The sequence below is a fragment of the Protobothrops mucrosquamatus genome, unplaced genomic scaffold (genome assembly GCF_001527695.2).
Source record: "Protobothrops mucrosquamatus isolate PMUCROS unplaced genomic scaffold, P.Mucros_1.0 scaffold660, whole genome shotgun sequence".
Taxonomy (NCBI): Eukaryota; Metazoa; Chordata; class Lepidosauria; order Squamata; family Viperidae; genus Protobothrops; species Protobothrops mucrosquamatus.
Genome location: NW_015386949.1, coordinates 84,616 through 97,576, shown reverse-complemented (window position 1 = coordinate 97,576; position 12,961 = coordinate 84,616). Strand labels below are relative to the sequence as shown.

The 12,961-nt window shown below is 40.0% G+C and overlaps 1 protein-coding gene across 1 annotated transcript in view; it reads left to right on the top strand.

Annotated features, from left to right (window-relative positions):
- The window catches only part of PEAK1 (pseudopodium enriched atypical kinase 1), a 19,536-nt gene extending 6,777 nt beyond the window's left edge, over window positions 1-12,759 (top strand). Inside the window, exons 2-6 of the mRNA XM_029284504.1 lie at window positions 498-3,724; window positions 6,606-6,722; window positions 7,646-7,836; window positions 9,740-10,476; window positions 10,998-12,759. Coding sequence (XP_029140337.1) covers window positions 603-3,724; window positions 6,606-6,722; window positions 7,646-7,836; window positions 9,740-10,476; window positions 10,998-12,128 — 5,298 coding nt within the window. The 5' untranslated portion in view covers window positions 498-602 and the 3' untranslated portion in view covers window positions 12,129-12,759. The remainder of the gene's footprint in view (window positions 1-497; window positions 3,725-6,605; window positions 6,723-7,645; window positions 7,837-9,739; window positions 10,477-10,997) is intronic.
- Window positions 12,760-12,961: the final 202 nt, after the last annotated feature.

Below are 12,961 nucleotides of genomic sequence, written 5' to 3'. Positions count from 1 at the left end.
AACTGGTCGTCCAGTGTCAGCCGTGGGTCCAGGAGGACCCCCAAGTTGCGAACCCTCTCCGAGGGGGCCAGGGTTTCGCCCCCTATAGTCAGCGATGGAATCAGCTGACCATACCTGGGAGCCGGCAGCCACAACCACTCAGTCTTGGAAGGGTTGAGCCTGAGTCTGTTTCTCCCCATCCAGACCCGTACGGCCTCCATGTAGCATTTACACAAACCTATAGATCATTATTTCTATTTACTGTGTATCAACATGAGATGAAAATTTACCCTTGTACTTTTACTATATTTGAAAACATAGCTGGCTACTTGTAAAAATATTTAGTTGTTTTATCTTACAACATCATTATGGAATAGATTAAGCTTAAACTTAGTTCCTATTTTGTCACTAAAAAGATCAACACGAAGCCTAATGAAGTTGGAAAGATCAGCTCCTTGAGCGGCAGTCTGTACATTCACTTCTCACTGATTTTTAATCTCTCTCTTTTACTTTCCTAGGATGAACCAGATTTGATTATGCAAGCAAGACAGCATTAAATAATAAGGAATGATCTTAGCACGCACTGAACAATCTTTAAACATTGGGTGTTTGGGCCTCAGAAAATGTCTGCTTGCAATGCCTTCACTGAACATGTGTGGAAACCTGGTGAATGTAAAAATTGCTTCAAGCCAAAAAACTTGCATCAGCTGCCTCCAGGCCCTGAAAAAGCTCCAGTCTCAAATTCAAATATAAAAACCAATGCAATTCACAGCAACCAGCATAATAAGAATACAGGAAATTTTCGGCCACCCGTGGCAAAGAAACCCACCATCGCTGTGAAACCCACCATGGTGACAATAGATGGACAGAGTATATGTGGTGAAATCACCTCCCAAGATCTTGGTGAGAACAAACCAGCCCTTGTAGGCTGGAATCAAAATATAACTGTTTTGAAGAAAAAGCCACTGAATAATAACAATAATAATGAAGAAGAAGAGAAAGAAGAGGTTGAAAGTTACAACAATATTCATAGATCTTTTGGAAATAATGATGATACAGATAAAGCTCCAAGCAACAATAATGGACTCACTGATGTATTGAAGGAAATTGCCGGCTTAGATCATTCAACTTTCCTAACAAGAAATGAAATTAATTCAAGGGAAGTATTCTTGGGACGAATAAACACTTGTTATAAGAAGTCATTAGAAAGAAACATTCCTCCAAGTTGCCTGATGGGTGGAACAAAGTCACAAAATAAGCATGTTGTCTTGAGTGGAACCACTGCTGTAATAAGCAGTGAAGGTGGCCGTTTCTGCTACCCGGAATTCTCCAGCGGAGATGAAAGTGAGGATGATCTGTTTTTTGGCAGCATCCATGATGATCATGAGAGTTGGGATGAAAGTGATGAAGAGTTGTTAGCAATGGAAATCCGCATGAGGGGACAGCCACGTTTTGCTAACTTTAGGGCGAACACGCTGTCACCTGTTCGATTTTGTGTGGACAAGAAATGGAATACAGTGCCTTTAAGGCTTAAGTCTCTCCAGAGATTTTGTGCGGTAGACTACGATGACAGCTATGATGAAATTTTGAATGGCTATGGAGATGACCCTGTAATTCTTTTTGGACCGGAAGGCGTGCAAAGTATGGTTTCATCTGATTCTATGTCCCCTGATTCTTCTCTGACTGAAGAATCTCATTCCGGAACAGCCAGCAGTTCTTCACAAAAGCTTTGCAATGGTAAAATGTCTCCTAACAGTCCTAAAGGTAGCGGATTAATGGAAGGAGGTGATAACAGGTTTTCTGATGACCAGCAAGTTAAAGTTTCAATTAAAAGCACTCAAAATGCTACCCAGATTGTAGAGACCCACAAAGCTGTGCTTGCCATTAGGCTAGAAGAAAAAGATAGCAAGACTGCTATTCCCAGTGATAAGCAAGAATGGAAAAGTTCCTTAACTATGCCAGTTCAGACAACTACAAATTTGATCCCCATGGAAGAACAAGCAAAGCCTTACAGAGTAGTAAATATGGAACAACCAGTGTGCAAACCTTACACAATAGTGGATGTATCAGCAGCCATGACACATGAATGTATAGAGAATCGGGCAAAAAAACTGGATACCAGATATATTCTGTCTAACCCAAATTCACCAGATGCCCTCAGTACAAATGCTATGTCTCATTCTGTGTCATGTGGGCAAGTAACTCCTAATCTTAAAAAATCCAACACTGCCAGATATCAGGAAGTTTGGACTTCTAGTACAAGTCCGCGACAAAAAATCCCCAAAGTGGAATTAACTGCCAATGTTCCAGGGCCTTCTGTTCCTGTAAGGAAAAATATCCATAAATCTGCTCCCACTTCGCCTACATCAACAAATATTTCTACAAAAACAATCCCGGTCAAGTCCCCTAACTTGTCTGAAATAAAGTTCAACAGCTATAATAATGCTGGCATGCCCCCCTTCCCGATTATTATTCATGATGAGCCAACTTATGCTAGATGTTCCAAGAATGCCATCAAAGTTCCTATTGTAATAAATCCCAATGCATATGACAACTTGGCCATCTATAAAAGCTTTTTAGGCACTAATGGCAATCTCTCTGTTAAAGATAAAACCACTAGTATCATCAGCCATACGTATGAAGAAATAGAAACAGGAAGCACCGCATCTGAAAATACACCTAATAGGTCTGCAGAATTACCCCAAGCAAAAGGTTCAGGCAATAACACTGAGAGGAGACTGACCTCTGTAGCTCAGAAGGTTCAGGAATTCAATAGCTGCCTTGGAAAAGGTCAGACTTCACCCAAACCCTCTTGCCGTGGCTCCCCAACAAAAGTACAAAGAACTTTTCAGGATTCTTTAACTGAAGTAGAAGATAGACAGGAAATACTTAATGACGGTCGGGAAAATGCCTGTGCAGTACTGTCGCAGATTGTAGCATCAATCCAACCTCCACAATCTCCCCCTGAAGCCCCTCAGACTGGCCCTAAGTCTTGCAGCGTGGAAGAACTCTACTCTCTACCTCCTGATGCAGACCCAGACAAGACCACCCCAGTGCGACCAAATTCACTGTTTTCAATGCAATCTCATCCGAATGCCGAGGGAATCAAATCCACAGAAGTTACGTCCAAAGAAATCCCATCAAAATCCCCAGTTGTGCAGCCTTCAAAACCCATGGCAATTTCTCAGAGTCCGAAAACTGAGCAGGCTCCCCCTTTCCCACCTCCCCGGTCCACCTCTTCTCCTTATCATGCCAGCAAAGTGTTGCAAAAACATTTCGGCAATTGGAGCAAACCCCTGAGCCCATCTAGGTCCACCGAGGCTGAATCCGTTTTGCACTCGGAAGGTAGGAGAGCGGTTGATGCCAAGCCTAAGCGATGGATATCGTTTAAGAGCTTCTTTCGCCGCAGAAAGACTGAAGAAGAGGAGGACAGAGAAAGAGAGAAAGGGAAACTTGTGGGTCTTGATGGAACTGTCATTCATATGCTTCCGCCACCTCCTGTCGAACGTCACAATTGGTTCAGCGAATCCAGAACAGATTCTAGTGAGAAACCTTCAGTTGTTTTTATGTTTAACTGTGATCAGGCAAAGTTGGAAACAAAAACCAATCAAACCAAAACTGAAGTGGAGCCCACCATTGAAGTTATGACAGCAGAGAGGGGAGAGACGGAAAAACAACTGGAGACGCCAGAAGAAAACTTAAAGAGCCATTCCTCTTCACCTCAACTTCCAAAGGAAATTCTCAGGTAAAATTTACATCACTAATTGGCCACTGGATTTTCTAATTACATTTTTAATAACTTGGTTTGCTCAGTATGTTTTTTTTAGTTCTTTGCACTGTTGTAAGCACTATTCTATAATTTATATTCTCTAGATACAAGCAGAAGATCATGCCATTCCTCAATTAGGACAAATAAGTTTGATGGACTTTTAAAGAGTAAAACAATTGTTATGGGATAAGCTTTCATATATTAGGATATTTTATCTACTTGTGAAGTTTACTCACCCCCCCCAAAAAAACCCAAACGAGATAATTTACCATGATATGCTTCTGCTTTAGTAGCCCGCACCTTTTGTAAACAGCTGATGTTGTGTCTCAGTTTATTCTTCTAATGGAACAAATTGATTTAGATGGACAAATGTAGATCAGAAAGACAATTGTCCAAACATAGGGCTGTTTCCAGTAGGGACTTCTGGAATAGAGGAGAGAAAAGAGGGTTAACTTCAAAATCTGTAATTTAACTATGTTACTTTTTTACAAATATGGATCATGTTTCTGGCCTATATGCAGGTGTTAAAATAGAAGTCTGGAATTTCAAAATACAGGCTTTTAAAAATTTGATTTCTGCCTTCCTTACACATCCTTCTCAATTAGATTAGGAGTGTATTTCATATATTCAGTGCTGCTTCATTTAAAACATTTTACAGACAAATTTCTCAAGGCTAGAAATATTAGATTGTCATTTAATGAAGTGGAGCCTTCCGGTTTCTGCATACAGATTTATTGCTTGTTATCCTCAGCATTATGAGTAGACAATGTTATGCTTTCTGAGAATGAAGACTTGACAAAACTCATACTTTATTTTTCATATCTTCCTGAATCATGTTTCAAGGCACATTTCCACATAGATTTTTTTTTAAAAATTTTTTGCTGCAAACAGCTAATATCTTAAGAGGAATAAAGGAGGGAAAATGTAAATAAGTAGGATTACATTTAGATACAGCCCATCGTGATATATCTTTATAGGGTAAAGCATTGTTTTAACATACACACTTCATTTCCTATGGTTTAATGTTGCAATTCCACAAGCAGCAAAGATAAAAAGGCATTAATTAATGCAAATTAAAGCTGATAGCAGCATCCCAGGTAGCTAACTTTTACAGGTAATCTTTTTTTTTGTTTCTCCTCAAGCAGCATTAATGAACATTCATTCTTTCTAATATACCAGTGACAGACACCCAATCTTTTATACGTGGCTGGATGGATATTGAATCACTCAGAAAATCTTCAGCTTTCTATTGCTGCTTTCTCTTTCATACCACTACTTCCCTTTCCAAAGAATTATTGCTACAAAAAAAAAAACACTTGTGCTACTTGGGTATAGTACCTAAAAATTTGAATGAGACTTTATCCCAAAAATGCTCATGCAAACACAAGCTCAAACGAAGAGATTTGATTTTATTCAAAAAGTTGATACTGTAAAGGCTTAGGTCCAAATGAATGTATAATTGACCCAAATATTGTTTATTTTACCTTTTGCATAACAGATGCCATTTCACTTAAATTCTCATAAATTCTAACAATGTTTCGCATGAAACTGGGACTATTCAGATTATGTTACCTCTGCATCCAGCAATGATTAGGGTGAAAACTAGTATTTTGTGATTTACAGCTCTTGTAAATCAGCCCCTTATCTACAGTTTCCTAGTTCCCTCACATGACCAGCTATTAACTCTGTTGATAGCCAAACCACTAATTTACTTCTTAAATCAGCCCACATTTTTCCTCAGCCAATATGTTAACTATCTCAAATTATTTGTAATTTCAAAAATAATTTTTGGTACTATGATCTACCAGCATCCGGATATAAATCAGTAAAATCAACCTGACACAGCTGCGCCCAGACCTTTATGGCTAAACAGGAATGTCGAAGATTCACATTCTGTCCATTCCATAACTTCAGAACATTCAGTTGGGCTTTTATTGTTATGAATCTCGAGGTGGGATATAGAATTGGCTGTATTGTTTTACAAAGAATCACACATGATTTTTCTTTAGTTAATGCTACTTATTGACGGTCAGTTTATTTTTTTTAATTTAATTGTTTAGGAAAATAATAGTATATCAATAGAAATTAAAAAATACAATTCTTTGTATTCTGCCCATATGCAACTAAGCAGTAAAATGTTTACAGTTAATTCAGTAAAATGATTTGTTTGGCCTGCACATGGTGGGCAGCACTGGTCTTGCAAGCTGAATAAAACACATCAAAACACATCTTGATGAAAATACATCTTGATGAAAACACAACTTTCCTTCAATTTTCTTTGTGTAGCTGCACTGTAGAAGCAGGGAGCAGATTACTATGTCCTTGATGTTCCTTTCTTTTTTCATTTCCTTCCTTCGAAAGGATTCTGAAACTTAAGAAATACTTGGTAATAGCATTTTTTCCTACTTTAATTTGTTTTATTGGAAATGAGAGAATTCTGCCCTCTTTTGCAATAGGAGCTGAATAATTGCATACTAGTCTTACAACTGTATTCTCAGAACCTCTCATTTTTTTTATATAGCTGTGAGCGGCTAAAGTACTATGTTTGTTTCTTCCATTAGCCCAGCTCCTTTATTGGTCCAATTCCAAAACAAGCCAATTACCACAATTTTAAATAAATTCATCTTTGTTCCAGCATTCTCCAAATGAAGAGTAACAAGGTGTAAGATGTGCACGCTATTCTGTAGTAAAGAAAGGGTTAACAAAGAAAGCTTGCACTTTGCTTATGCCAGAGTTTCTAAGGTGTTTTGGCGCATTCCCCAGACCAACCCCTGAAGGTAAACATCAAGGTGCAGGAGGTGATATCATTCTGTGCAGACTTTAGTCTTTGTTGCTCACTGCTTTACACAACTTATAGCTCACCAGACCCCAGTGGAATAAATGCTTCACCAGAGTTTCGAGACATGATTAAAAGGCTCAAGAAGGCTCTGAGAGAATTTCCTTTAATGGGGAACTGTGTGAGTGAGTATAGTGGGTGAGTTTCTCCTTTTTGTTTACCTTCTCAGTTGATGAATTTACTTTGGTAGCACATTTCTGAAAGGGGCGCATGAAAGAGATTCTCCTCCATGGGGACTAGAAATGAGTCTGTTCCAAACTTATCAATCCAGAGAAGTTTGTAGAAATACTATTCCACAGCAGGAATTCTTCCTTCAAATTAAGCAACTGTTAGGTGGGGTTGTTTTGAATGGAGCAGTTGTATTGGAGTTAATGAGAGCAAAGAGCAAAGTTTGTTAAACAGAAAAGTGTTTTCCATACCTTCAGTTCCCAAAGTGAATTTACAACTCCACAGTTTTAGTTTTGAATGTGCAAAGTTACTTGGGCTAACCTTTTAATGGTTTCACTTTTTGTGCAATTTGTTATGTTTACACTGTTCTGCATGTTAATAAAATATCAACACTGATAATAAGATGACTTTTTAACTTCACCTTTTTATCAGTACTAACTTCTGTGGATGACTTTATGTCAGCATTACAAAATTCCTTGAATGTGGTAATGGATATGTGTATATTGATAATGTTATTGTGTTGGGCTGAAACTAAAGAGGTACTAAGTATTGATTTCTAGTATTGCAAGATGTTTAGCTGGAATCTGGAACTCTGATCAGTTGTGTTCAGTGATGGGGTCTATATTCTGTATTGTGAATCCTGTGTAATTTTTCCAAGGCACATTAACTCTTCTAATTTAATTGATACTCCTTTGTCTTTGTTCCATACTAGGTTTTTAAGTGTGATATAAATAACTGTAACTACTATCATTGTTTGTACAGTTTAGAATGCTTGCCTACGTTTTTTAAAGCATTCTAGAAACTCTTATGCTTTTTTTATGTTCTTTAACACAGTTCATTAAAGATAACTGACATTTGGCAGGCAGGTGAACTATACTTTGCTTTTATTTCAGTCAAGTGCCTGATGAGAAAACAAAAACTGTGGAAAATGCATTCCCTCCAATTCCAACTTCTGCATTTGAAAAGCAGGACGTTGACAGTCCTGCATTCCGCACTCCAGAAATATTACGGTTGGAAGATGAGAGAGAAGAAATGTCTGATTCTTCTGACATGAGTGCCTGTAGTGCTACATATAGTAACTTAGGTAAGTACCTTACGTCTGCACAAAATGTGGCTTGGTTATTGGCTGGGTTCACAGACAATACTAGGCCTGAACAGTATTAGGCAAAACCTATTGGATTTCTTTGTTAAATTTATGTATGACTCATGGGTCATGATTTCTGGCAGTTTACAACAATTGTGCAGTATAGCAATACAACATTCCCAGAAGATTAAAAGCACATAAAGTTGTTGCTTCTTCACAAGACCTCCCAGTTTGTCACTTCTCCCTTTTAGAGCCACAGATATTTCGTTCTCCTGCCCTATTCTAGCAAAACAAGTGTAATTGAAATAATGGCACATTTTCCCGTTCATTATCTAGTTCTTCTGCTTCCTTTATTACTTTCCTTTTGTTGAATTATCGGTAGTAAACGTCTTGGAACAGGGATATTCTTTTTGTGTTCTGTAAAAGGACTGTGCATGCAATATTAGCAAATGTAATTGTGGCCATAATTAGGTTGTGTGGAGTATCATGCTTTAGTTTGAGAAGTGATTTGCTAAACCAGCTTGGCTTGCCATATGGGACTGCAACTTCCTGAATCTTCAGTCAGCAAGGCAAACAGCTTTCTTTCAGTTAATCTCTGTTCAGCAAAATGCATTCTTCAAAACAGTGTCATACGAAAAAGACGGTGCTTGGCAAAAATATTGCTTTGGGGAAGACAGGATTACAAGGCATGAAAGGAATGTATAGGGGAAAAACACCCAGTAAATGAGCTGCTGAGCTCAAGGAAAGACTTTTTAGCTGAATTGAGAGTATTAACTGGTGAGGTGTAAAGAGAAAAGAGCTACATTGTCCTGGGTGAAGACCACAATGCTTCCTTTTAACATAATACGTATATTTTTGAAAAAGAGGCAAAGCAAGTTGAGATATGTGCTGTTCACTTTTTGAACAACATTATAGGATTCCTTCGGTTCCAAATATCAGATTGACATAGGGCATCTAATGTTTAGCTGCATACAGCTATTAGAAGAAGGTGACATAACTTATATGGTACATTTTAGCTAAACACTGGCCCCGGTAGAAAGGGCACGCAACTTGGGCGTCCTCCTGGATACCCGGCTGTCGTTAAACAATCATATGACGGCCGTGGCCAGGGGGGCTTTTTATCAGATACGTCTGATACGCCAGTTGCGCCCTTTCCTGGATCGTGACGCCTTGCGCACACTCACTCAGGCCCTCGTCATCTCACGCCTAGACTATTGCAACGCCCTCTACATGGNACCGCCTTCTGCCACATACCTCCCTTCGACCAGTCCGCTCCCACAGATTAGGCCTCCTCAGGGTGCCGTCGGCCGGACAATGCCGGCTGGTGACCCCCAGGGGGAGAGCCTTCTCTGTGGCAGCTCCTACCCTATGGAATGAGCTGCCCCCTGACCTCCGTACAATGGGGGACATACGCCTCTTCCGCCGAGCCCTAAAAACCTATCTGTTCCAAGAGGCCGGTCTGGCATAAATCTGAAACTCTACAATTTTAAATTGGGTATAATTTTATATTATTATAGTGGGTTTTAGGACAGGACAAATAATTTAATTAGTTTTAAATATTTTTAAATATTATGATATTGCTGTTTTATTAATGTGCCTGTTCACCGCCCTGAGTCCCGCAAGGGAGAAGGGCGGTATATAAATCAAATAAATTTGAATTTGAATTTATGTTCTGTGTAAAGCAAATATGTTTTGCATCTTCAAAGCAATAATACACAATAATATATGATAATAATTGTAATCTTATTTGATTGTCTCCATTTGGTGGAAAATGGGTTTGTTATAAAAAGTACAGTTATTTCCTGGCCAGCTACTCAGCTATAAAATCCTGATATATACTATATCTGTGCATACTATTGAGTCACAAAAAAAAAACCCTTTCAATTGTTTTATTACTCCACAGGGCAGTCCAGAGCAGCAATGATGCCTTCAAAGCATCCACGGCAACTCAAGGGAGCTTTGGAGGATGCCATTGCATTTGGGGGAATATCTGATCCAGAAATATCAGCCATCTTAAATCCCACTCCACCTCCACTGCCAAAGAAGACTATTTTGAGAGCGCACACTGAACCTCTCCCGAAAGACCTCCAGAAGCAGGCTGTTGAAAATAGCCTTTGTGTGATGGCTAACCCTACCTATGACATCGACACTAACTGGGAAGGAAGCAGCATCTGCTCTTCTGTCAGCTCAGAATTCAAGGCAGTGGACAATGAATCCGGGGATTCTCTGGGCAGACCCCCAGACAAAGGGCTGCCAGTTTCACCTAGCACCAACCTCGCTGCTATCAGTATTAAGAAGAGCGGTTCCAGTAGCATGGAGTCTGTCTCCGTTAGACCTGTTACTCACAGTAAGGCGAGTAAAGCTGCCCAAAAGCCACAGCAGCAAGCGCTTTATAGAGGAATTGAAAACAGAGAAGAGGTAGTGAGCAAGATCAGAAGCCTTCACGCAGATTCACTGAAGAAACTATCTGTCAGATGTGAGGATCTTTTTATGGCCGGACAGAAAGATCAACTTCGATTTGGGGTAGACAGCTGGTCGGATTTCAGATTAACCAGTGACAAGCCCTGCTGCGAGGCAGGAGACGCTATCTACTACCCTGCTTCTTATGCAAAAGATTCGCTTAACCATTATGCAGTCAAGGTAATGAAGATTTTTCTGCTGCTAGGTTTAATTGCTTTTGTTAGCATTCTATAAGTTCATGCAATAAAGCCCTTTTTATAACTTTATATTCCATATGTTTACAGGATGTTCCCAGGAAAAGTCTTCCAGTAGGCCTTCAAAGATGTATTCTTTTTTTAATGTGAATAATTTGACATTGAATCTCTAGCTGCTTGGCTTATTTCTATTACATATTGTTTATTTTTAAAGAAATGTTTTCTTATTACTGTTTGCTTTCTACAAAATATGTGGGAGAGAGGGAGAGATTCTAGCAGATAAAGAAGATGGTGCCTTAATACCGTCAGCTTCAGCAAATACAATACATTGCTGAATTAGGTCTCCTTTTCTGCTCATGCCTCTTCAGAATCCTTTATGGATCACTTTTTTCAGTAGCTGCTTTTCTTTATTTGTAAAGAGGCACAAGTGGATGTGTTTTCAAATAACAGTTTTTCATTAACTTATTTCAAACCTTTTTTATTATTATTTTTCCCCTCTGCCTTCAGATTTGCAAGAGCAGAGCTAAAGAATCCCAGCAGTATTATCACAGTTTGGCCATTCGCCAGAGCTTGGCCATTCATTTCAACATACAGCAGGATTGTGGCCACTTTCTGGCAGATGTACCTGTTCGTCTCCTTCCGTGGGAAGATCCCAGTTCACCTGAAGAAGAAGAAGAGGTTGAACAGAAGAGCGAAGAGAGCTTCTCTGCTTTGGACCTTTCTCAGGACAGTCCAGGTCTACAAAGCACCATCAGTAAGCAGCGCAGCAGAGTTGTTGTTATTACCCGTGAGGTTCCCTACCTATCAGTGGCCGATTTTGTGCGAAATTCTGTGGATCACCACTCTAGATGTCCAGATTTGTATGAAAGACAAGTGTGCCTACTACTCCTACAGTTGTGTTCCGGTCTAGAGCACCTAAAACCCTATCACATCACCCACTGCGATCTGCGTTTGGAGAACCTTTTGCTGGTAGGCTGTCGGCCAAGCAAAAGCTTTCTGAACCATGACTCGGCGGAGCTCAACCGCAGCACTGCCTCCCCCACCCGGCTTCTGGTGAGCAATTTCTCCCAAGCCAAGCAAAAGAGTCACATGGTGGATCCAGAGATTCTGAAGGACCAGTCTCGCCTCGCCCCAGAAATCATCACCGCCATGCAGTATAAGAAATGTGACGAGTTCCAGACTGGCATCCTCATTTACGAAATGTTGCACCTGCCCAACCCTTTTGATGAGAATCCAGAGCTGAAAGAGAAGGAATACACTTGGGCTGACCTACCCCAAATCCCTCGCCGGTCACTTTATTCTCTGGGGCTTCAGAAGCTGGCTGCTTGCCTGCTGAACCCCAACCCCTCCGAAAGGATCCTGATCTCTGAGGCCAAGGGTGTCCTTCAGTGTTTGCTTTGGGGTCCTCGGGAGGATTTGTTTCAGAGTCTCAGGGCCTCTGCTAAACCTTCACAAAGAGAGGCTGTGCTCCAAAACTGGCTGGATATCAAACGGACCCTGTTGATGATTAAGTTTGCCGAAAAGTCTTTGGACAAGGAATGTCAAGTCAGCCTTGAAGACTGGCTTTGTTGTCAGTATCTGGCTTTTGCCACTATAGACTCGCTCAGTCGCATAGTGAAAATTATGCGGCAGCATTAGTTTCCTAGGAGTGGTTGCTTCACTTGGATAAGCCCAAATCCTTTCCTTGGCACAAGTTTCATGCTGTGTTAACATTCTTATCTAGGTCTTGAGGTCACCAGCACTGAGCAAACAGATTTCAACAGGAAGTTCTATTTCCAGTCTTGCACGCATGGGAGAGGTCTGAAAATCATCACACCACTGTGAGTGGGCGAGGAAGGTGAAAATGTAGTAAGGAAGCCATTATTTCTGATATGCCTGTTTTGAAGCAAAGTTGCTATAATGACTAAACAGAAATGAGTCATCCCCAATCGAGCACCAAAACCTTAAAAAAAAAAAAAAAGACCTCCTGACCCTGTGATCTTTGTCAGCTTATCCCTGTTTTTATCCAATTTACTGGACACATTTCCTGGATGCATAGCTTTTACAGGATTTGGGGGCGGGGTCGCAATCTTGATCTAGGACAGAGAACAGTGATTTAATGGTACTCACTGCCTCCTAAATAAATAATTAACTTTCTCTTTAACAGAAAAAATAGGTTGTAGAATTGAGGAATGGAAGAATAGGGGTGATTTTCCCACTCAGATTTAGCTCCTGCCCCCATCCTTTCCCTGAGTTCTCTTTGTAAATGTATTTTTGCTTTGTCATTTTTTATCTGATTTTTCAGATTTAGTCATCACCTCAATATACTGCCAATTACTTCCTTTAACGGAGTGAGCAGGATCAGTAAAGATTATTTATGAAGTTTTACTCATCATGTTGCTAACTACATGCACCATAAGATCCTAGGGGAACTGAAGCCAACACGTATTTAAAAAACTGTCCTCATATTCTTACCCAGCTGATGTATAAAA